The 24,027-nt window shown below is 52.3% G+C and overlaps 9 protein-coding genes across 9 annotated transcripts; 5 read left to right on the top strand and 4 right to left on the bottom strand.

Annotated features, from left to right (window-relative positions):
- Positions 1-974: 974 nt before the first annotated feature.
- N7482_003279 (FAM207/SLX9 family protein) lies at positions 975-1,466 on the bottom strand (the record flags this gene model as incomplete). Its single annotated transcript, XM_056685404.1, has 1 exon — positions 975-1,466. The coding sequence occupies one exon, from the start codon at positions 1,464-1,466 to the stop codon at positions 975-977; it is 492 nt and encodes a 163-aa protein (XP_056544146.1).
- Positions 1,467-2,096: 630 nt separating this feature from the next.
- On the top strand, positions 2,097-3,499 carry N7482_003278 (glycerol-3-phosphate dehydrogenase family protein; the record flags this gene model as incomplete). The annotated part of the gene is made up of 3 exons (XM_056685403.1): positions 2,097-2,158; positions 2,267-3,390; positions 3,444-3,499. 3 exons carry the CDS (start codon positions 2,097-2,099, stop codon positions 3,497-3,499), a joined length of 1,242 nt encoding a protein of 413 aa, XP_056544145.1.
- Positions 3,500-4,138: 639 nt separating this feature from the next.
- N7482_003277 (putative glycogen debranching enzyme Gdb1) lies at positions 4,139-8,864 on the top strand (the record flags this gene model as incomplete). The annotated part of the gene is made up of 3 exons (XM_056685402.1): positions 4,139-4,356; positions 4,421-8,729; positions 8,796-8,864. 3 exons carry the CDS (start codon positions 4,139-4,141, stop codon positions 8,862-8,864), a joined length of 4,596 nt encoding a protein of 1,531 aa, XP_056544144.1.
- A 910-nt stretch (positions 8,865-9,774) lies between these two features.
- N7482_003276 (uncharacterized protein) lies at positions 9,775-10,624 on the bottom strand (the record flags this gene model as incomplete). Its single annotated transcript, XM_056685401.1, has 3 exons — positions 9,775-10,054; positions 10,124-10,251; positions 10,316-10,624. The coding sequence occupies 3 exons, from the start codon at positions 10,622-10,624 to the stop codon at positions 9,775-9,777; spliced, it is 717 nt and encodes a 238-aa protein (XP_056544143.1).
- A 2,485-nt stretch (positions 10,625-13,109) lies between these two features.
- On the top strand, positions 13,110-14,007 carry N7482_003275 (uncharacterized protein; the record flags this gene model as incomplete). Its single annotated transcript, XM_056685400.1, has 3 exons — positions 13,110-13,196; positions 13,255-13,301; positions 13,479-14,007. The coding sequence occupies 3 exons, from the start codon at positions 13,110-13,112 to the stop codon at positions 14,005-14,007; spliced, it is 663 nt and encodes a 220-aa protein (XP_056544142.1).
- Positions 14,008-14,680: 673 nt separating this feature from the next.
- Positions 14,681-17,053, top strand: N7482_003274 (F-box protein; the record flags this gene model as incomplete). Its single annotated transcript, XM_056685399.1, has 1 exon — positions 14,681-17,053. The coding sequence occupies one exon, from the start codon at positions 14,681-14,683 to the stop codon at positions 17,051-17,053; it is 2,373 nt and encodes a 790-aa protein (XP_056544141.1).
- Positions 17,054-17,413: 360 nt separating this feature from the next.
- Positions 17,414-18,716, bottom strand: N7482_003273 (3-deoxy-7-phosphoheptulonate synthase; the record flags this gene model as incomplete). The annotated part of the gene is made up of 3 exons (XM_056685398.1): positions 17,414-17,568; positions 17,632-18,553; positions 18,711-18,716. The coding sequence occupies 3 exons, from the start codon at positions 18,714-18,716 to the stop codon at positions 17,414-17,416; spliced, it is 1,083 nt and encodes a 360-aa protein (XP_056544140.1).
- A 312-nt stretch (positions 18,717-19,028) lies between these two features.
- Positions 19,029-21,550, bottom strand: N7482_003272 (uncharacterized protein; the record flags this gene model as incomplete). The annotated part of the gene is made up of 2 exons (XM_056685397.1): positions 19,029-19,250; positions 19,304-21,550. 2 exons carry the CDS (start codon positions 21,548-21,550, stop codon positions 19,029-19,031), a joined length of 2,469 nt encoding a protein of 822 aa, XP_056544139.1.
- Positions 21,551-22,742: 1,192 nt separating this feature from the next.
- On the top strand, positions 22,743-24,014 carry N7482_003271 (uncharacterized protein; the record flags this gene model as incomplete). The annotated part of the gene is made up of 1 exon (XM_056685396.1): positions 22,743-24,014. The coding sequence occupies one exon, from the start codon at positions 22,743-22,745 to the stop codon at positions 24,012-24,014; it is 1,272 nt and encodes a 423-aa protein (XP_056544138.1).
- Positions 24,015-24,027: the final 13 nt, after the last annotated feature.

Genomic DNA, 24,027 nt, shown 5'->3' with positions numbered 1-24,027 from the left:
CATCCAAACACATTGTTCGGCTGTTTCTGGATTGATCGCTGTTGAGGACATGAACAAAAGCTCGCTCAACCTCAATACGGCTTGAAGGTCTAGTGCCAGATTGAGCCCTGAGGTAGCTAGCTGATCATGGTGTCTATTTTGAAAGAACCTTCTTGTCACAAGCCAACATACCCGAAGAGGCCGCTCGAACCCATCAAGTTGCATGTAAAGGGAATGTGTAGCCGTTTGCCTTTCGAGAAAATCCCAGTCGCAGAGCGCCTAAGACAATGAAACCTCCAAATCTTCCTCTTGCATGGCAAGACTATCATCAGCGTCCACATCTACGTTGATGAGGCTAGTCCTTTGCGGATGGGGAACAGGACCTAGCCCACCAGGGACGGATACACGTCTGTGGTTCTAGTGTGGAAGGGGTTGCAATATCCACTCCCATGATTGAGGCGGGTCAAGTGAGGCCGGTCATTCAAGCACTCCGATCCGGCTCAATGAGAAAGATCATAGGCCGAAAAGGTAGGCCGCTCCATTTGACCCAGTGAGCAAAAAGGCGGCGTGCGGTGGGCATAGAATCGAAGTGCAACATCTAAGATTAGCTAACCATGAATATGATGCGTTTATGAATTTGTTCGATTGCATTGCAGCGGTGTGATTGAACTATAGGTAGATCTTCGGTATGCGTTCGACTGAGTACGACTCAGGAACTGGTACTCGCTGGGACATTTTAGGATCTGACGGGTCTAGGATCCGTGGCATGATTCGTTCGTGGGGATGCCTTGACACCAGCCAACTGACGGGGAATTCCCCGCTGGTCGAGTGCTGAATAGCGAGACATCGGTGACTTTGCCTTCCACTGATCTCCTAGCGGGGCTAGGGAACACATCGGTGTTTCTTTTTGTTTGTCGGGTTATGGGTATCATGGAGATATGCAATGGTGAAGTGGTCAAGTGTAGATAATCTTCAGTTCAGGTCGGATGGGGATTTCATTGGTTCGCCTTGAACACAGGCTGTTGTTCCATCGTCTGCGAGATGAAATTCCGCAGCGCAGACCAGCGATTGGCAGTCGGGTTGGATTCAGGAGCCACTTCGGCAGCATTTCCAGCTGCAGCTGACGGCAGTCCCGACATCTGTGCCATGTTCTTCGCAAACCGGGCGCGTTCCACCTTCTCTAGCTTCTCCCGCCGCTTCATCGCACCGGGCTTGTGTCGAAGAGTCGTCTGCTTGATCACATTTACCTGGCTGGAGGCATCGTGCGATTCGTCAGCGGCATCGGGCAGCGCATCAGCGAGAGATTCGAGGTTGGCAACCAATTTTTTCGAGGGTCGGCGCTTCTTCGGAGTCTTGGAGCTCTTTGCGATCTTTGACATCAGGGTCGCATGCTTGATTTGCCGCTTATCCTTCTTGCTGGTGCGGAAATTGTCCCCAAACGAAGAAGCCTTAGCCGGGACAGCTTTCCCGATGCTCGTCTTTGCCATCTTGATGATGTAGTAGTAGTGATGATAGTGGAGTATCAGACGCAGCGACGAGAAAGAACCGGTGCGCGGAGTCCAGACTGTGCGAGCATGTGAGAGCGGCCGAGATTCGCAAATTGATGGGCCAATCACGAGGTAGACAACCGCCCCACATGACCTGTGCCTTGTCCCTGTTGGGCTCACCCAACGCCCAAAAGGAGCAAAGAGCACCTCCAAACGGGGAAGAACAGTCAACCACAATCCAGCGGACACCCAAAAATGCGTCGCCGCCCTGTGACGTGACTTCTCTACAGATCCACCCCTTGTTCCCTCGGGTCTACGACTCTCCATCTTCGCCCCGGTGTGACATCAGAAGAACGCCGCTGGGTAGAGCGAAAACCCGGCCTAGACTGAGATCGCTAGGAGCTACCGCAGTGGATGTCCTTCCCAGCGCGCATTTATCGTCGGATCAGCCTTCCTGGCCAGTCTTTCACAGTTCTGCCTCGGTCGCCTCTAGCCACTCGGACCCGAACCCCAAGCTATCTCGATCTCCCCCGGTCGCCCCCGTCGGCTTCCCTAGCGTTCTTTAAATCCACCACCCTCGCCGGTCAACTTGCCGTGTGCAGATCATTTTCGTCAGCTTCGCTTTCCAACATGGGATCTCTCGCTCCGTATCAGCGCAAGCACAGGGTGGCAGTGGTAGGCTCCGGTAACTGGTAAGTGTTCTCGTGGTCACCAGGAACCCCCTACGGGCAACCTTGCTGTAGGTTGCAGACAAAAAGCACAGCGGAAAGCTAAGGTTGAGATTTGTTCTGAATCGGCAGGGGTACCGCAATTGCCAAGATTATTGCCGAAAATGCGGCGGCCAACACCGCTATCTTCGAAGAGAAGGTGGATATGTGGGTGTTTGAAGAGAAGGTTGAGATCGCAAAGGACTCGCCGCACCATGACCCCGCCTTCACCGGTCCCCAGAACTTGACCGATGTAATTAACCGCACCCATGAGAACGTCAAGTACCTTCCAGGAATCCTGTTGCCGGCCAACCTGCACGCGAACCCGTCGATCGAGGCCGCCGTCAAGGACGCCACCATCCTCGTCTTCAACCTTCCCCACCAGTTTATTCTCAAGACCTGTGAGCAGATCAAGGGCAAGATCCTGCCCTACGCCCGCGGTATCTCGTGCATCAAGGGTGTCGACGTCAACGAAGAGGGTATCAACCTCTTTTCGGAGACCATTGGCAAGACCCTGGGCATCTACTGTGGCGCGCTGTCCGGCGCCAACATTGCCAACGAGGTCGCGCAGGAGAAATGGTCCGAGACCTCCATTGCCTACGACCCCCCGCACCTGGACTCCAAGGCGCCCACGCCCCAGCGCTCTCCGTCTTCTTCCCAGGTCGACCTGGTGCATTTCCAACACCGGGATACCTCGGGCCAGTTCTCGACGGTGAAGCTGCAGGCCCTCCCTTCTGAATATCCACCCATCAACCATGACGTCCTCAAGACACTGTTCCACCGCCCGTACTTCCACGTCCGGGTGGTGAACGACGTCGCTGGCGTTTCCATCAGCGGGGCGTTGAAGAACATCGTCGCGCTGGCCGCTGGCTGGGTGGACGGCATGGGCTGGGGCGACAACGCCAAAGCTGCCGTGATGCGCGTGGGCCTGATGGAGATGGTCCGATTTGGCGACAAGTTCTTTGGCGCGACCATTGACCAGCGCACCTTCACAGAGGAGAGCGCTGGTGTGGCCGATCTGATCACCAGCTGCAGCGGTGGCCGCAACTTCCGTTGCGCCAAGCACAGCGTTGAGCGCAATCTGCCCATTGAGGAGATTGAGAAGACCGAGCTCAACGGCCAGAAGCTTCAGGGTACTTTGACAGCCGTCGAGGTCAACAACTTCCTGAAGAAGCAAGGCATGGAGGATCAGTTCCCTCTGTTTACTGCTGTCCACCGTAAGTGCTGTGTCTCAGCTGACCGTCCGTGGACGCTCGCTTACAATCTATAGGCATTCTGGAAGGGAACATGCAAGTCGCGGAGATTCCTTCCTATATCGAGCGGTAATTAGTTGATTCCGGTCTTTTTCGCTTCGTGTGTGTGGTGTTAATTTACCGGATGCGTTTCCTTTATAGCCCTCCACTCTCACGTACCCCGGCCTCTGCTTCCACTGTGACTTCTCAAAGGGAGGATGGCGATGGCGCCCGGCTTGCAAGCGCGCGACTTTGACTTCTGGATTTTCTGGACTTGGCTTGTAGATAGATTTATGACCTGTACCTACGCATCTACGAAATGAATTCCCACGATAAACAATTGTTGCATCTCCTTATTCTGGAATTCCTCTGATAGAGTGGAAATTCGATTTGACTTGAAGTTTTCGTGCAATGCGCTAAAATCCCGGGCTTGTCCACGACCACTGCGGTTCAACCTGTTTCTGCAGCTGCGGTCCAGACCCGACGCTAAAAATACCTGCCAAGGCCCGTGCAACGCCCAATTGAATGATGTCACCGGCTGCGGAGCTTCTAGTGAGGGGGACCTGCCCTGTTCATTTTCTCTTCACTTACACTCTCTCACGCCCAAATTTCAGGCCATTCACTCCTTGAAAGCTCCCAGTAATTTCACTGGTTTGAGCAATTTTTGTTTGAGAGAGTCGCGGCCGACACCCATCCTCCGCTACTAAAACCACTCATTTCCGCACTAACTACAATGTCCCCCGCGCGCCAGATTTACCTGCTTCCATTGAAGGATGATGGCTCGCCTGACGTACCCGGTGGGTATATCTACCTTCCACCCCCTGGTGATGAGGGATATGTGCTGCGATTCATCATCGAGGGCACCAGCTCCATCTGTCGACAGGGGAGTCTGTGGGTCAACATCCCGGAGGAGGGCAAGCCGTTCGAGCGCCGATCATTCCGCGAGTTCAGGTACCTTCTCTTGTCTTTGGTGTAGCGTCTGAGGATGAGAAGGGCCGCCGCTGAACTGAAGTAGATTAAAGCCCGATTTCAACCGCAACATCCAGATCGATCTCCCCGTGTCCAGTGCGGGCGCTTTTGCGTATTACACAACGTTTTCCCCACTGCCGGAGCTCTCGGTTGATCCTGTGCCCACACCGGAGCCGACGCAGACTCTAATTCACTACATAGATGTCTCGCCAAAATTGGTCCTGCAGGGCAAGCATCTCCCACTCAATGCACTCTCGATTTTCTCGGTCATTTCGAAGTTCATGGGGCAGTACCCTATGGACTGGGATAAACATCTTCATGGCATCAGTCAACGGAACTATAATATGGTTCATTTCACGCCTCTCATGCAACGTGGCGAGTCCAATTCCCCGTACAGTATATTTGACCAATTATGCTTTGACCCGGCGCTGTTCCTGAACGGAGAGGACGATGTCGCCTCGCTGGTTTCCCGGATGGAGAAAGAGTACGGACTCTTGACTCTGACGGATGTTGTCTGGAACCATACAGCCCACAACAGCAAGTGGCTAGAGGAACACCCAGAGGCTGGCTACAGTGTGGAAACGGCTCCCTGGCTTGAATCTGCCCTAGAATTGGATACCGCATTGCTGAAATTCGGGGAGGACCTTCAGAGCTTGGGTCTACCAACGGAGTTCAAGACTACGGAAGATCTGGTGACTGTCATGAACAGTCTACGTAAGAACGCTATCGATGAACATCGTTTATGGGAGTACTACGTGATTGACGTAACGGCCGACAAGAAAAAGATCTGGGATGCATGGACGAATGGAAAAACAGACCCGACAAGCATTAAGCAAACTGACTTGCGCAAATTCGGAGAACTGTTGCTCAAGGAGCAAGCCCAACTTGTTCGTGAGCACGGAATTCCAAAATCGAAGCAGGTTCTCGGACGATTCGGACGTTCTGTGGATGCTTCATTCGGTGCCGCGATTCTTACGGTCCTCCACGGCGACTACGGTCAGAACGCATCCGAAGCCGAAGCGTCATTATCCAAACTCCTCGATGCAGTCAACCTTCCTCTTTATGAAGAATACGATGCAGATGTTGCTGATATTATGGATCAACTTTTCAATCGCATCAAGTACCTGCGGATTGATGACCATGGTCCGAAGATGGGCCCTGTCAACAAAAATAGTCCCTTAATTGAGTCATATTTCACTCGCCTTCCTCTCAATGAGGTCACCAAAAAGCACAACCCCAAGGCACTTTCCCTGGTCAACAATGGCTGGATTTGGAATGCTGATGCAATGCGCGACAATGCCGGACCCGACTCCAAGGCCTACCTGCGACGCGAGGTTATTGTGTGGGGAGACTGCGTGAAACTTCGATATGGAAATTCGCCGAAGGACAACCCGTTCCTTTGGGATTTCATGACCAGATACACCCAACTTATGGCGAAATACTTTAATGGTTTCCGTATCGACAACTGTCACTCCACGCCACTCGTGGTTGCGGAATACCTGCTGGATGAAGCCCGCAAGGTTCGACCTGATCTGACCGTCTTTGCAGAGCTCTTCACGGGCTCAGAGGAGGCCGATTATGTCTTTGTCAAGCGTCTCGGAATCAACGCTCTGATCCGCGAAGCCATGCAGGCCTGGAGTACGGCCGAGTTGAGTCGCCTCGTACACCGCCACGGTGGCCGTCCAATTGGTAGCTTCGATGTGGACCTGCCCTCTGCTGGTAGCAGCCACGCCATTGCATCTGCCAAGGACGGTGTCGCCGATGAAAAGATCACGCATATTCAACCTTCCCCTGTTCAGGCTTTGTTTATGGACTGCACCCATGACAACGAAGTTCCTGCCCAGAAACGTGATGCTAGGGATACCCTTCCGAACGCTGCTCTTGTTGCGATGTGTGCGTCTGCCACCGGGAGTGTGATGGGCTATGACGAAATTTACCCCAAACTTGTTGACCTTGTTCACGAGAAAAGACAATATACGTCTCCCTTTTCAGGCTCCGAACAGTTGGCGGTTGGATCTGGAGAGGGCGGTGTCGGGGGGGTGAAAAAGCTACTCAATGAGCTGCATACTATGATGGGGGTTGAGGGTTACGATGAAACCCACATCCATCATGATGGTGAATACATCACGGTCCACCGAGTTCATCCAAAGACCAGGAAGGGTATTTTCCTCATTGCACACACTGCGTTCCCGGGCAATGAAAGTGGTGCGATTCTGCCTCCGACACGCATCACTGGCACCCAAGCCAAGCACATTGGATCCTGGGTGCTCGAAGTCGATGCAAGTGATGACACCAAGGCCAAAATCTTAGAGGATGACAAGTATCTCAAGGGCCTTCCAAGCCACACACGCGATATTAATGCCACTAAGATTGAAGGCGATGACAAGAATGTAACGATCTCCGTCCTCGATAACTTGGTGCCTGGCTCTATCGCTCTTTTTGAAACTTGGATTCCTGGCGCGGAGCATGCTAGCGGCCTGGACAACTTCCTTTCCAGCGGAGCTGATGAAGCATTCTCCGAGCTCAGCTTGGTCGATTTGAACTTTGCACTCTACCGATGCGACGCCGAGGAGAGAGACTCGAGTGACGGCCTGGATGGGGTGTACAGCATTCCCAAACATGGCCCCCTAGTCTATGCTGGTTTGCAAGGCTGGTGGAGTGTCCTCGAAGATATCATCAAGTACAACCAGTTGGGGCATCCGCTTTGCGATCATCTGCGAGAGGGTCAGTGGGCCTTAGATTATGTGGTCGGGCGCATGGAAAAGGCTGCATCCAAAGAATGGTATCCCGCTCTGCACAAGCCGGCCGCCTGGCTGCGTGAGAAGTTTGATGCTGTTCGCGGTTTGCCTAGTTTCCTGCTCCCGCGGTACTTTGCAATCATTGTGCAGGTAGCCTACAATGCTGCATGGAAGACAGGTATCCACCAGCTTGGTGACAGCGTGCGCCATGGCCAGGAGTTCATCCATCAGCTGGCCATGGTCAGTGTCCAGCAGACTGGCTATGTGAATTCTGCCTCTTTGTGGCCCACAAAGCAGGTCCCCAGTCTCGCAGCCGGTTTGCCTCATTTTGCTGTCGACTGGGCGAGATGCTGGGGCCGTGACGTGTTCATTTCCATCCGTGGCCTCTTCCTCTGTACAGGTCGGTTTGACGACGCCAGGGAGCATATCCTTGCTTTTGCGAGCGTGCTTAAGCATGGTATGATTCCCAACCTTTTGAGTAGCGGCAAGTTGCCTCGGTACAACTCGCGTGACTCTGTCTGGTTTTTCCTGCAAGCAATTCAGGACTATACCAACATGGCGCCTGATGGCATCAGCCTGCTACAAGAGAAGGTGCCTCGGAGATTCCTGCCGTACGATGACACCTGGTTCCCATTCGATGATCCTCGAGCGTACTCCCACTCTCCCACGGTCCTCGAGGTCATCCAAGAGGTGTTCCAGAGACATGCTCATGGCATGTCATTCCGGGAATACAATGCGGGGCCTGACCTCGATGTTCAAATGAAGCCTGAGGGTTTTCAAATTGATATCAAGGTTGATTGGGATACTGGCATCATCTTTGGTGGCAGTCAGAACAATTGCGGCACATGGCAGGATAAGATGGGGGAGAGCGAGAAGGCTGGAAATAAAGGCATCCCTGGCACACCTCGTGACGGTGCTTCGATCGAAATCACTGGTCTTGTCTACAGTGCTCTTGCATGGGTGACGAAACTGCACGAATCCAAGCTGTACCCGCATGCAGGAGTCGACATTGGCGAGGGTAAATCGATCGCTTTCAAGGAGTGGGCGGGAAAAATCAAGGCCAACTTCGAACGCTGCTACTTCATTCCCACTGACCCCAAGGACGACAGCCAATACGACGTCGATGCTAGCATCATCAACCGTCGCGGCATCTATAAGGACCTCTACAAGTCTGGCAAGCCTTTCGAGGATTATCAGCTTCGTGGCAACTTCCCCATCGCCATGGCCGTAGCGCCGGAACTCTTCACACCAGAAAAGGCCCTGCTCGCTCTATCCATTGGCGACTCTGCAATTCTGGGCCCGGTCGGCGTTGCCACCCTCGACCCATCAGATCTCAACTATCGCCCGTACTACAATAATTCCGAGGACTCCACGGACTTCGCGACTTCGAAGGGCCGGAACTACCACCAAGGCCCTGAGTGGGTCTGGCAGCGCGGTTATTTCCTCCGTGCTCTGCTGCACTTCGATCTGCTGCGGCGCAAGACAGCCGATGAGCGGATTGAGTCTTTCCAGCAGATCACCCGGCGACTTGATGGGTGCAAGAAGGCTTTGCGAGAGAGTCCGTGGAAGGGACTGACAGAATTGACGAACAAGAATGGAGAGCACTGCGCGGACTCGGTATGCTTACTTTGCTTTTCGTATTTTGTTTCACCATTGCACTGCTAACCTGCGTTGGATGTGTAGTCACCCACTCAATCATGGTCCGCTGGCTGTCTACTTGATCTGTACTATGATGCTGCAAGGCTTTCTTAGGAGCTCTTGGTCCGAGGTTATACAAAGGCATAGCATATGAAAGCGTTTCCTTTTTCTATACCTTTTCCCTTTGTTGGTTCTTCCAAGAGCATCTGCATAATGCATTGTGATTTAGAGTATTGTTTTCCGAATACATTGCGCAGTCATGCCTTAATTTCATTATATTCTACAGCATGCCACTTCTCGACGATGTAATATTGGGAGCTACTGCTACTTGGCAACGAGACTTTGCTGGGCCTTGGTTAGCTGTCGGTCGGCCGTCAGTAAGCTGCTACTCCTCCTTTTACTTGGCGTCGCGGTGGCTGCAACCGTCGTAAGATCTCGACCAGTCTGTCGGAGCCATGCAGGCGGGCAGTGCTGGAATAACCATCTGCCGTATGGTGCAATTTTTTCTATACAAAACGGTCGACCCCTAGTTCTCAGTTAAAGCAACCTTCTTTTCGTTCTAGTATGGGTTTCATTTCTAGCTTTCCAGTATCATGCTGTTTTTATGATCCTATTTTTATTGTACCTTTCCGAATACTTAACAAGAAATAGGTCGCTCGTCTAGAACATACGGAATAAACTAGCCGGAACTGAGCAAAACTCTTCAGGGAGACATCTAGAACCGAAGTACAAGGGAAGGGGGCGCGTTTTCAATGATAGTTTCTGCTAGCAATTACATTGCAAATGGCTAAATAAAGGCTTGACATATCCTAAGCATAATTCAGTCTGAATGAGGGACAGGATGAAAGCCACAGTAAGCTAAGGAGCGACAAAAACAAACATATGAAAGTATGAAAGAAAAAAATGAGGATCACGGTAAACTAAGGGAGCGACAAAAGCAAACCCCACTGCACTCATCTAAGTAAAAGTCATAGGATGCTGATTTCCACCACGACTCTTATCCATTTGCCAACTCAGAGAGTACCTAGTTTAATTCGAAGGAGAAACAGGCCGCTCTGCTGGTCACATCACAGTCATTCCCTGCATGCACATTGGGAGGTGCAGGGCATTGGAAGTTCCCTGGCGAAGTTGCGAAGGCAAGGATGCTGTCAAAGCGCTTCTTGCAAATAGTGCTGGTGAGAGGTGTAAATAGATCCGTCACCGGCGAAGGATTGACAGTTTGGTACTTCAGGCTCAAGGTGGGAAGTGATGGTCCGAAGGGGATCTTGACAAGCACATATCCTGGTGAGGGAAGCGGGGCGGGCCTATATGTTCGTCCACGGGTCAGGGCTGAACAATTAGATGTGACAGTCATCGGTCTTGGTCATGCTTACACATAGAAGACTTGGTTATTAGGGAACCAGAAATCGCAGACGCGATCGGTAAGCAGCTTGACATTGGTCCAAGGAGTGATCGGGAACGAAAAGGGTCCTCCAATACATTGATCGCGCCGAGTGAGATTCTGTATTCATGAGACATGGCCACAACCAAGAATTTGGTGAACACATCATTGCAATTTGGCTTACAGAAGGAAATTGAGGAAGGTCATTGCTTGGTTCAACATCGATTTCAGGGTGCGTTTCAAGGAGAGAAGCGTTGGTGGCTTGGACTATCGCGACAGAGTTGTCTCCTTCAACTGGGATAATAGGCAAGGAGCTGAGAACAGATTCTGCGAGGGACGGGACAACTCCGGCCGTACTACTCGGAGTACTACTCGGAAGTTGACGTGCAGGAGTAGTTGACGTCCCGATGAATGAGGCTTGGGGTAAAGCCATTGTGCCTATTCCAAGGCCCAGGAAGGCATTGACAGTGATCAAAAAGGTAGATGTCATCATGATGATAATGGGATTCTAATCGACTTGGTTGAGATTCGTGAGGTTGATAGATTGATAGATTTATCGGCTGCTCTTTTTATTCTGTTCTTGGTGATAGATGTTGAAGCTTATATACTTTGGGATTCTCAAACAAAAATAGTATTCAAGTCAATTGTGTATCAAAGTTGGAAACCATGCAGCTGAATTCTCGTAGATGCTGACCTACCGCGTGAGCTGAGTACTCGTATGCTGAAGCTTACTCCTAGCGAATTGTCGTCAAAATCGTTGAAACTCAAAAGATCGCACATCCGTGGCGCATTTTTACGAGCTACCGCAGTCTCTTGCTGTAGCATGTATCTAGCCTCCCGCCCGAGTATTCTGTCTGATTTGATCTTCTAGAACATGAATTAGGCAATATAGCTTAATTAATGATACATTGATCCGTTATGATGGCAAGCCCGCCGATTGATACCATTGGGTTTCTAATATTGAATCAAGTTGGATCTAGTCGGGCAGCCACGCCGGTAGTAGTTTTAAAATGGTACACGAACATGGCTTTTTGTGATCTCCCTCATGCGATTCCTACCAATGGTCGCCTTTGATCAACACTTTCTATAATTATCAAGGTTCGTAACTGTCGGGAGGCTGAGGGAGGTGTTCAGGAAACAGATTCCACCGTCGTCAGATGAGGCTGAGACAGCTCATTGTTGTTGGCTGTTGTCCCGATTATCATCGACAGTCTGCAGATGTCTTAGATCTGGTTCTAGTCCTTTGGGTTAGGCCGCAAACCCATTGTCTGTTTCAAATGCCAGTGAGCCTTTTGGACCCACCAGGGCATGATGGGCTTATATTATATTCTCCGCAACCCAAAAGGACCAATAAAAGGAGAATCCTCTGGGCTCTTAGAATGTATACCATAAGGCAAAGTATTAATGAGGCTTGAAGGTCGGCCGGGTGTAATGTTAGTTTTGCTTGCTACCAGGGAATCTCTTCTAACATGTTAAAATTTTCGCCTGTGTATGCGACTAGCAGAGGTCTCGTATGGATGAGACCTTTCGTTTGGATACAACAAAGTAACAAGAAGTTTACAAGAGTGGCGGAGTTCCAGTTGCCAAAAATATACCTCTTGTAGGGCTGATATGTAAAGAACAGGGCGCTATTGGCCACCGGTCATGTAAGAGAGTTTAGATAATGCCCTGGTTATGAGCCTAGGCACAGGATCAGGAGGCCTTCGTGGACCATGGGACTAGCGAGAGAGAGAAAAGAGGCCAATGATACATTGATGACCACGTGTGCTGCGAAGAAGATCCTTTTCCACTAAGAGTGGTAGGATTTTTTGATGAGTTGTCCCTCAGCCGATGAGGATAAAGTCCTGTCCTGTATACTTGCATACAAGAAGTTCTTTGACATTTTGTTTTGTGCTAGGTAGAATCAGCCCTTCTCTGCCATGGCGTTGCAAACCATCTGACTCTTCTGCCTCCTTGTTTGACCCCCAGCCCTGACAAGCAGTATCTTCAGTGTCACAGCGAAGGAAAGAGGCAACGACTCTAACAGAGAAGCGACCTAACGAGTACCTAGTAATGCAAAAAGCTGTTGTATATTTTTATACCGGACTGAACGTAGAAGCTGGTCAAATTTCAAATGTTTTGCATTTTGCACATCCTTTTTGATGTGAACCACCTCAGCTACTCGCTCTGAAGCATCTTTCTCGATTTATACGGGTTTCCTTTTTGTTAAACAAGGATTTAGTCTTCCCAGGCCGGTGCCAAGATCTTCAGCATTTTACTGCGTCCACACCTATCTATTCAACTTCATCTTTTACCATCATCATCTACTTCTGTGTTCCATTGCAACTACGGTATTCCTTCACTTCGAAAACTTCCATCCTGGAAGTGCTATCTGAGAATGGATGCCTCAGGACGACATCCACTTCCACCCTACAACCGGATGAGTAGTAATTTCTCGCGGTCTCTCACCGTGAACGCTTCTCACCTCGCGGCCGGTACAATACCAGTCTCGTGGGCTTCACCTTGATCGCGGCTTAGATCGATATCGAGCATGTTCGAAAGGCAATTGGCTGGAGAGTGGAGAAAGAATGTTGTGTCAATCTAGTCACATGCTATTACATGCCATCCGCGTGGAAGGTGCAAATATAAGCGCGGCTCGCGAGAGTTTTCTTGGAACCTCCACCGTCTCGAGAGATGGGTATTGCCCGCTGCATTCGAGCTGCTTCTAGCTTCACCTACCAGGCAGGAGAGCAAGAAATTGGGGAGTTCATTGCCCGCTTGGCCCCATTCCTTGGGTTTCAGCTGCCATCGGGCCCAACGTGGCAGTGTCGGACCCGGTGTCTTGTGGGCGCTGGCATGTTGCGTATATCCTCGCTAACCATTTCGAGAATTTCTACCAGAGCTTCGCCGAGCTGAAAAGGCAACGACTGGTCTTGGGCGATTGCGCGGCCATTAGGAACTGCGAGCCATGGCCATCCAATCTTGTGGAAGTGCACGAGATGCTTGGACTACCTCCGCAGGCGGATGGACGACCTACGACCGGAGCATCGGCACGACGGCTCGATTTGGGCTTCGCAGACGCTCTCGTGAGCCGAGCATGCCTGACGAAGCCCTCGGGTGTATGCTTCTGGAATCCCTCAATAGGCCCCAAAGCCCAAAGCCGAAGGGGGCCCACATGGCGGGCTCGTGGAGTCGGTGATCCCCGCACATTCCCAGCCGGACCTTTCGCGATGAATCTCGCGACCTTGCGCCACCGGCACCACAGAACAACAATCGAACAGACATCAATTTTCCCCTCCGACAACAGGAGACTAGGTTGCTGCAGACAAAACCAACTTTAATGGTTGCCCTTGAAACACATGTTCCAGGAGTTGCTTCCCCTTCGGAGGGGTGTCTCATTCGGTGGAGCCCAGCGCTGCAGCTGCATCCGGCTGTCGCCTCGTCCACATTCTTCGCGCCGTCGCGGTTTCACCCTCCAATGGAATGCACATGAACCTGCTGGACCATCACTGGGCGACTTTCGATGCAAGAGTCGCATACTCCTCGGTTGTCGCCAAACCCGACGCAGTCTGCCGGGGGTGGCCTGGATGTGAAGAGCTGCCCCCGTTGCCTTCCCTCCCATTCCAACCATGCGCCCCATCCAGAGCTGGTCTGGCTCCGCTTTGGGGCTCGTCCGTCCGCGTCGCTGACTCGTCGAGCACTTGCCGCCGTCGATTCGGGGCCCATGGGTCTTTTGCGAGTCTCTCGCCGCGATGGCAGGCCTTTCCCATTGATGGAATGCCGCTGACAACTCCACTTGCGACCGCTCGCCGGACTCCCGCCATCAACGTGGTCCATGTCTCAGCAGGACATCTCGACGTCAAGACGCCCCAGCGATGGCGCCGCGATGGCAAATGAAAGTTTCGCCCGCGCGATGTATACGATTTCCGGCTCTCATGCAGTAGAAAACCCTTGCCTCGTCCTCATTTCCCCCATGCCCGGTTCCAAGTTATCAGATTCCTCCTTTCTGTTCTGCTTTCTTACTTGAACCATCGGGCCACCGCTTTCGCGTTCGCTTTTTCAGTGGCACCGTTTCTTTCCACTGCGAATACAACCTCACACTTGCACATTGCACATACCGCCGTCAAATCCCGGCTTGGTCCCTATCGACTCCATTTCAATAGCCCCAGTTACAGGCAATACCACCATGGATTTGCCCAGCCCGTGAGATCGTGACCGACAAATCAAATTGGAGCCCCTAGTGCAGCGCAGCGAGTGGCCCCGGTCGATGCGCCGCTAGCCATCCATCCCCACAGGCTTATTCTTCTTCCATCTGCCGAGTGGAGTCCATCCCGTCATTCTGTCACTCATTAGTCGGCTTCTCTTGCCGGACAATTTTCCTTGGACGGATTAGGCTTGATTGACCACTTTTATCGACCTGCATCTGCCTCATTTATTGCATTATTTTATTTGCCATCAATTTTGGTTTGTCTTCGTCGGCTGGCCGGAACTTGAGGTCAGCGTGCAAGGCCAGAAAAGCAGCTCGCGCCATACATGTCGAACCACTAGATGTCCTCGACAGACTGTCGATATGCCACCTCTGAGATCTCGCAGCAGCAGTGGTGCGGGACAAGGCCCCGGGGCTAAAGCTGCCAAACAAGGACAATTGCCAAGTACATTTGTGGAAGACCTTGCACAGTCAAGACTACCATCCACGATTGCCAATCTAGTATCTCCTAGCGATCCCGAAGAGGCAATCACAGTATTCACACAACATGATTGCTCAAAGCTTGCGGGGGGCTTGCCATCTCCCGCGGCAAACATTGCTCCCGCGGAAATCCTACTTCAGATCTACTCCATGTTAACGCCCCGGGACTTCGACAATGCACGGCGGACATGTTCACAATGGATGAGGATCAGCCTGAATCGCAATTTATTGGAAGGGATGTTGAAGAGGGCGGGCTGGTGGGACGCGTACCTGCAAGACGCCGAGGCGCAACTAGTTCTTCGCCGCCCCTCCAGCGAAGAAAGTGATGTTTGGAGGATGAGCAAGCGTTTTGCAACGGAATGCCTATTGTCGGGACGAAAGGCGAACGTCGAGAAGCCAGGTTTTATTGCAACCGGTATTGTCGACTTTTCAGGACTTTCTCAAGGCATAAATACGAAAGCTCGAACATCTTTAGCGCGTGACTTTCCAAAGCATGCTCGAAATGGAAGTTCGCGGTCATCATCGACGTTCAGCGTTAGCAGTTGCAGCAATTATGTCCTGGTGACTACGGGCTGCATGATCTATGTGTTCCGTCTGCTTGGTAGGAGGGCCACGACAATGCCTTCTGCGGATCTGAGTGATACGGATCTGGAACCGATATCTAGTATTGAATGTCCATCCGAGGTTCTATCCGCCACGTTCGACACAACTACGCCACGTTTCATCGTCGCCGCTTTGCTGCGGAACCGGGTCGGTATGGTCTGCGATGTGGAGGTATGCAAGCAGGGTTCGCCTGCAGCTGGCTCAGCAAAGAATACGCAGACTTTCAAGTCCACCACATCTCAAAAAACCCTTCATCCAATCTCGAATGCCAGCCATTCCTCTCCACACTATTATTACAATGTCTGCTCAGAAGATCACCCACCGCGAACAATCGCACTCTGCCCAGGTCGCCGATGCGTGGCCTTCGGATGTGCAGGCGGCATAGAGATCCACTGGGTCGACGAGACAACCCGCAAGGACCAGCGAAGACACTTCCCCATGTCCCAACCCTCGGAGATACTACATTTCCTACCTAGCAGCCCCGACAATCCGACGGAACTGCGCCTCATCTCATCTCTCGCTGGTCCGGGAGTCCACGAGTGCGCATGCCGACAGTCACCCAACCCTGATCACCCAAAGAAGTGTCAGTTTCATCTTCTTTCCAACGTACAGCCTTTCAATCATCGGGATCCCCCGAATACATCCACCCTTAGTCTTGTCCGGGCTACTCATTGCCACCATTACCGCGCCGTCCCGATCAACGACGGCTTCCACATCATCTTCGTTGAGCCGAGGACCGGCTTCCTCTGCATCGGATCCGATGCACCAATCGGTGGCCCAACAAGTTTAACACGAGCATTTGTCTGTGTCCCACCCTTCGGAAAAGACCCAACAGAGAGCATCAAAGAAGCCCGCGCGCCGTCTGTATTTACCGTCGGCTCTGATCGCAAATGGGGCCTTCGCATTGTGGCTGCATATCAAGACCGCATCGTCATATACTCTGTGCCACTCGATGTCTTCAATGTCATTCGCAAAGAGCGCGAGCGCCAAGGCGACAGCGTAATGGGTGACAGTGACTTGGCACGCGACTGGTTCGTTAACTCGGACCGGTTCCACAAGCGGCGTGAAAGTCTTGTCCAGAATCAAAACGGGGATTGGGAGTTCTTGTTGAGTGTGAACTACCAGCCAACTGCGATGATGTGGCCGTTCAAGATATACGGCAAGGAGATCGGTCGTGTGGATAACCTGGTCGAGCTTGCGCTGCAGTCTTCCCATGGCGGAGCGCGTATCTGGGCCTTCAGTGCATCAGGTCAAGCCACAGTCTTCGATATTGATACGTTTACGTCGACAACTCAATCTGCAGCCGATATCCCTTGCAAGTTTGTCACAGTTGGAGCAGACGGTAGCTTGGAGTCATCTCGGTTCGTTGATCGCGCCCAGGTGGGAATCACGTCACTGGAGGGGTCTCGTAAACGCAAGTCTACAGAACTTGGAAATGATTTCGTGGGTCGATATGGTACCAGTCGCTTTGTACCGAGCATGGCACTTGATGGTCCAGAGTCTACCAGCAACGCAGCAGTGGCACTGGCCCCAAATGAAAACTCATCAGTCCGTCGTCCTTCATTCGCGGCATGCATTGTGGATTTCAAGATCCCCGAGTTGGGGCCACGAGAAGGTCGCTGGAGAGATAGCGGGATAGTGACAGTGACCTGAGCACGGGAAGGATTGTTTGTCTTTGCGGAGTATGGTTCATGTCTTGGCTCTTAACTTTTGCATTTGTGATGTGTGCCAGGCGTCTGTGGATCAATGTTGATCCAATTGCATATAACTTCCCACTAATACGGTGGTTCTGAATATAATATTGCATTCCTTTCTGGTTGTTCTAGTCGATCCAGTTCAATAGAATGTATGATGGGAGAATTGAGTGGGTAGGGGTTCTCGTATAAAAAACAGATGAATAATATTAAAACTTTTCCTTGGTTCCAATGACACGTTACGCTCGTTAATTGTCCAAGTGTTATATTTGGTTCCCGATAGATGGGAAACCAAAGACAAGAACAGAGGAATGCAGCTTTAGTTAGCGCCGCTCAGTTTCTGTCTCCGGGCGCGCACAGCTTGAGCCAGGGTCTCTAGCGTGGTCTCGGTGTCTTCCCAGTTGATGCAGGCATCCGTGATGCTGACGCCGTACTTGAGGCCGGCCTTGCCCTCAGCAGGGACCTTCTGGTTGCCTGTGAGGAATCTAGTTAGTATGGTCCCCAGTACAACAGGCATGTATGTTGGTACAAACTCACCCTCGTTGATATTGCTCTCGATCATCACACCCATAATGGCGGTCTCGCCAGCCGCGATCTGCTCGCTCAGGACAGCGGCAACCTTGGGCTGGTTCTTGTGGTTCTTTTCAGAATTACCGTGGCTGCAATCCACCATCAAACGGGGGACCATGCCCTTAGCCTCCAGCTTGGCCTTTGCGTCCTTGATGCTGGCAGCATCGTAGTTAGTGCCCTTTTTGCCGCCTCGCAGAATGACAAAGCAGTCAGGGTTGCCGATAGTGCCGACAATAGAGGCAACACCGGGCTTAGTGACAGACAGGAAGTGGTGGGGATGCCTGACAGCGCCAATGGCGTCGACTGCAACGTCGAGCGAACCGTCGGTGCCGTTCTTGAAGCCGACGGGGAAGGAGAGGCCCGAGGCCAGCTCACGGTGGACCTGTGACTCGGTGGTGCGAGCACCGACCGCACCGACGGACAAACAATCGGAGAAGAACTGCGGGGAGATAGTATCAAGCATCTCGCTGGCAATGGGCATGCCCTTGTTGGTCAGATCCACGAAGAGCTGGCGAGAGACGCGCAGACCTTTGTTGATCTTGAAGCTGTTGTCGATATCGGGGTCGTTGATCAGACCCTTCCAGCCGACCGTGGTGCGGGGCTTCTCAAGGTACGAGCGCATCACGATGAGCAGGTCATCCGCATACTTCTCCTTCATCTTCATCAACCGATCACAGTATTCCAAGGCCATGTCGGGATCGTGGATCGAGCAGGGCCCGATGACCACCATCAGGCGCTTCTTCTCGGTATCGGTGCCATGCACAATTGCCACGGCCTCATCACGGCCCTGCAGCACCGTTTGCCGCGACTTGTCGGTCAATGAGATCTCATGCTGGAGGAGGTTGGGCGGGGTGAGGGGGTTGTAGCCGCGAACTGTATCGAGTGTAAGCTAGAACGTCCATTGGGGGGGGCCAATTGGGTCGAGCATACTCCTAGAATCTTCCAGGTGGCTGTGATTGCCCACATTCGGATTTTCAATGAAGAACTAGTATTTGTTAGGATCAATAGTGCCACAGCGGACTGTGCGGTTGCACATAGGAACTCACCGACATGGCGGGGAAGATGACGGCGGGCAATTGGACTGAACCGTGGGCAATCGGACTGGACTGTGGGCAATCGGGGGATACGGAGATTAAAGGAAGCAATTGGGTGTAATAAAAGGGTATTGATGAAAAGAATACACCTCGGCAACTTATAATGTAAGAATAAGAAGCAGCGTCGATGAGTCAAACGAAAAATAGAATGCACGTGATCCTCGGTGAGAGGGGCCAGTTTCCGACCCCGCGGAATTGAAGCAAGGGCGGTGGCTATAAGTCATGCAGCTAACATGAACACTCGGACGCTGGCTTCGCTTGAAATCGCTCCTACTGCCCCTGCTGCAGCCGATGGTCCTGTAACCCCCGAAGCAGGTCCTGGCAGAGCTGCGTGTGCTCCTCCTCAACTGATGACATCTGCTGGCGGTACAACTCCATCCGCACTGCCTGCGCCCGACGCAGATCGTCGAGGATGTGAATACAGCCTTGGCGGTAGAATTGCAACACCTGTCTAATGGTCTCCTGCTCCGCGGCAAGTTGGCAGGACAGATGCTGTAATAATGCTTTAGCATTGCCCCATGCCGAAGCCCATGCACCCAACTTACTTGGTTGTTTTCTAACAATAAGCTATGCGCGCTTCGCTGGGCTTTTTGTAGATTTGAGATCCATTCCATGTTGTCAGAACCGTCCTGCAGGAGCGAGTGATGCGATCCAGAGCCTGAGTTCCCCGTGGACAGTCGCGTTCCACCCCTTTGAAAGTTGTCTGGACCCAGGCCGTACTCCATTCTCGTCTCACCAATGCTGCCTTGGGAAGAGTCCGGTGCCACTGCGGATGCTTCATGTGTATCATTGCCACTGATACCCTCTTTGATCACGCTGCATTCATCGCTTACATGCGGTAGGTCATCGTCCCCTTCAGTAGCCCCTGCGCCCCCAAGGGAATCGACTAACACACAGTCTTTGAAGGTTCTCAGCCGAGTTCTCTCCGTGGTCAGCTCTTCAGGCCCAAACCCATACTCCATAAACATGTCTCGCTGGAATTTGGACCGTGTTCGTCCACTCTGTGATTCGCTGTCAGTTTCATGGGTATCAGAGTCTCGATTATATTCGCTAGAGCTAGTATCGGCGATACTGGTGCTCTGCAGGCGGCCAGTATTCAGGCATAGTTGAGCATGCTCGAGCTCCATATTAGTTCGGATACGAAGTCGAGGGCTACCATTACGGTCAACGATGCTGCTCCTTGGGATTGACCTTGGAGCTACATGCGGAAAAATCGCTTGCAGAGGGGTTTGCAGGCTCAGAAGCGGCTTCTGTGATTCCGGAGTATAATCGCTTCCACGTCCTTGAACAGGCAATGCCAGAAGATTATGATGAATCCGTACTGCTGAGCTCTGTGATGAAGTATCAGGCTGACTTGCGAGGGGCTGCATGCCTGCTTGTGGGATCTCTCGAAAATCATCGCTTGGTCGTGTAAGTTCTATCGCCATAGACTCTGGCAAGTGCGTTCCTTGCAGAGGATTGTCAAATGCTTCGTATCGATCATCTACTGCCTCTCTTCCGAAATTTGAATCGACTGATCCCGTGCTATTCAGCAGCCCTTGTAAGACCAATGGGTTTGGGCCATGCAGACCAGATGTCTCCGCGGAGGTTTCTGTCTGTCGTAAGTGAGAATTGGTGATTACACCCCACCGGGATTCATCTTGTTCCATCTCAAGTTGCGACATAAATGGATTCCGAGTCGGAGGGGCCGGAGGGGCCGGAGGGGCCAGAGGGGCCAGAGCTTCGAGCACCAGCTCAGAAGGGTTGCTTGGAACCCGTGATGGGGTCCCGCCAGCAAATATCTGGGTAGAACGAGATTGAACTTTAGCAGCAGAGGAGCATGAGGCCTGTAATCCAGCTTGACGGAGTGCATCAGCAAGCTTCTGTCCAACCCGTTCCCCCCTTCCATGCAATTCTGCTTTAACTCTCTGACCTTCGTCCCTGAGCGAATCGATACCATGTCCTGGGCTGGACGGCTTGGATGACAGCGATGAGCTGCTCAAAATCTCGATAATTCCAGTTGGTGGGCTGTTAGTTTTGGGATGGTTTCGCTTATCTGTTTCGGAGAAGGGGAAAGAAGTTGCGGGACTGTCAGTGGCGCGCCTTGAACCTGTGCTGTTAAGTTGTCCATCCGAAAGTCTCGTAGTAGAATTAGCGTGAGCTGCAAGAGGCCTGGACTGAGACAAAGCGCTAGCATCAGCTGTTAAAAGCAGCTGGTCGCTTTGGAGATTTCCTTGTTTGGTGCTGCCTTTCCTCATAGCCTTCTGGCGTTTCCCGGAGCCAGGCTTCGCCTTGGGTGCTTCACGTTTCCTTCTTGGCTTTTTATGGACCACGGGACTGGGCTCAGGATCCGGCGAAGGAACCTCAGTTCCTTCTAGGTTACTGTCACCTTCGAATGATTGCTCATCTTCGGTCGGTCGGAGATCTTCATTCCAGTCAACATCCGTCCTCGGATGCAAAGATAGTTTCGGATTCTTGCGCTTCAGCCGAGAAAGTCCCGCGAAGGCTTGTTTATTTGGCAAGGGGGGTTTTGAATTTGGACGAGGAATTTGTTGTTTCGTGATGCTCTTTCGTGTCAGTGTCGAGCCAGAATCGCATTTAGGGCTGCTTTGCGGCGGGTTCATCCGCGTATCGATGGGCGATGAACCATCACCGCTGAGACCAATGAGCGTCGACCCCTGCAGTCCGGCATTGGGGTCGAGGGCAAAACCTGAATCTGTAGTACATTGTTTCACGGCATCATTCTTCAATGGTTGGATGCCTGGCGGCAAAGTACTGGTGCCCTGCGAGGTGATTTGTCGAACGCCCGGCATGGCGTGCTCAGTGGAAGACGCGCGCACTTTGCTGACACCGGCCCTGCACGCGATAATGGCCGGTCGTGACGAATCTTCCCCGAGTGGCCAAGTAGTATAAGTTGGAGCCCAACCTCCTTCCTTCGTAGTTCCCGAGTGGTTACTAGACATTTCTGCTGTCATTGTGTCTACTTGATTGGCGGGGTCTTGCTCTTGGGCGTTCAGTGGACTGTGATCCTCCTTTCTTTTTGATATCGCCAGCACTTGTGCTTTCCGGTCTTTGGCAAGGATCACGTCCCCTGGATCTAGCTCAACAAAAGCCGATGAGACTTTCCGTGGTTTCATTGTGGATACCAGGTGCCAAGCAAGGTCGTTCCACAGAGGAGCGTGCGGTCTGGCATATGCCCGTTGAATTTTGATCAGTTTCGAATTGCAGAGAACCAGACGGGCCCAATGAATGGTGCAACTAATTGCTCAAAGAGTCGTTAGAGTAAGGAAACCATTATTGGGTCGGGACGTGGGTATAGATCACGAGCCTTGTACAACTTGACCTGTCGATTTTTCTTTGATGCCGGAGTTTGCCAGTCAAAGAGACAGTTTCGAAAGTGTGTCGAGCGTGTCTGTCCTCTTGGGAGTTGATTGTTTACGATTGGGCGACAATGAGGTGACGTACACAGCAGCGACGAGTCCGACGAGCTCGACGGCAACTGCGAGCGTCACCTGATGCCTCCTGATCACGGCAGCTCACTGACGTGCAAAGATTCTACTGGTCTACGCTATCTTTCGAGGTGGGCAATTTGAGATAGGTAACCGCAAAGACACGTTCAGATGCATTCTCAGATCATGCATGTTAATTTGCAAGGCTCTCTAGTCTCTTTCTACCCAGAGCCGAGCCACGCCACGAGGTCTGTGTTATTAAAGCACAAAACTAACTCGCAAGCCCAGCCTGCATCTCCACAGGAAGCTTTGATCTTCTCAGGAGTCGGCCCGGCGCTGGATCAGTTGCGCCGGCGCCGCGCTTATTAAGCGCGGCGGTGGGCTTAGCAATGAAGCAAGGAATCCGGTTTGCTGCTGCAGATGCAGCGCGTCAAATTCATCCGCCGAGGCGTCTAGCGCAATATAAACCTGTGGTGCCTGCAAGTAACCACTGCAACTAACTTCCAAGCCCCCAGTTGCTCACTTCCCGACGTGACGGTATCCCGAGTTTGTCACTATGGCCATTGTTGATCACCCTCGGCGAGTGGCCGAGGAAGCAGCGCCTCCACCCACTGAGTGCCGCTTCAGTGCGATTGAGCCGCTGACCTGGCTACGTGGCCTTCTACCTACTAGTCTGACTCGATCCACGAGCCCTCAAACTCGTCCGCTTCCTACCACCACTACAGACCGCCGGCGCGCATCTATTATCGCAGCCTCTCTCGATCAAGATGCACACCTCTCAGAGAAGATCGCAAAGCAACAGGAGACTGGGGTGGAGCTTGCGGGGACAGCTGCGGAGGGGGAGACAGTCCTGTACCTAGCGTATGGTTCTAACCTGGCTTCCCAGACCTTTCGTGGTATGCGCGGGATCAAGCCCCTATCGCAGATTCCTGTGCTTGTACCGGAGCTCCGTCTGACCTTCGACCTCCCCGGAATCCCATATGCCGAACCCTGTTTCGCGGGCACACAATTTCGGGATCCCAATGCTGCATACGATCGACAGATCGAGTCTGAAGATGACGACACGTCTTTGCTCGACGGAGAATTCATGCCAGAGAAGGAACTGGTCCTGGTTGAGACGCGGGAAGTCCAACGGTCGGAGGCGAGCAGGAATCGGTGGCATAAACCTCTTGTTGGGGTTGTATATGAGGTGACGCTAGCCGACTACGCGAAGATCATCGCTACCGAAGGAGGCGGTCGTGGGTACCGGGATATTGTCATCGATTGCTACCCCTTTGAGAAAGACTTCAAGCCCAGCGACCCCGTGCCTAACCACCCTGAAACCATGCCATTCAAAGCACACACTCTTCTTTCACCGGCTGCAGATGACGCCCGGAAAAGGAGCGAGGTAATCAAGAGCGGCGACTCATCTGTCGCAAATACTTCCAGTCCCAGTCTCTCAGTTCTGGGTGACGTTGGGCCGCACATGCGTCCTGATCCAGAGTACGCACAGCCCTCTGCCCGCTACCTGAGCCTGCTTGTCAAAGGCGCTGCAGAGCACGAGCTGCCAGTATCATACCAGAATTATCTCTCTCAAATTCATCCATATAAGATCACCACGATCCGGCAGAACATCGGGAAGGGGATCTTCCTTGTTGTATGGGGACCCCCCGTACTCTCCCTGTTGGCTTTCTCAAAGAAATTCGCGGGACCTGATGGACGAAGCCCACCATGGCTGGTGACCCTGTCGAATGTAGTGTTTGCGGCGGTGTGGAGCAGCTATGATTGCTTCTTCAAGAGGGCGTTTGGCGATGGTGAGCGGACATTGGAAGATACACCGACCATTTAATTTAATATTGCTA

This window comes from Penicillium canariense (genome assembly GCF_028826845.1).
Source record: "Penicillium canariense strain IBT 26290 chromosome Unknown utg000002l_segment0_segment0, whole genome shotgun sequence".
Classification (NCBI taxonomy): Eukaryota; Fungi; Ascomycota; class Eurotiomycetes; order Eurotiales; family Aspergillaceae; genus Penicillium; species Penicillium canariense.
This window is presented reverse-complemented; position numbering and strand designations above follow the sequence as displayed.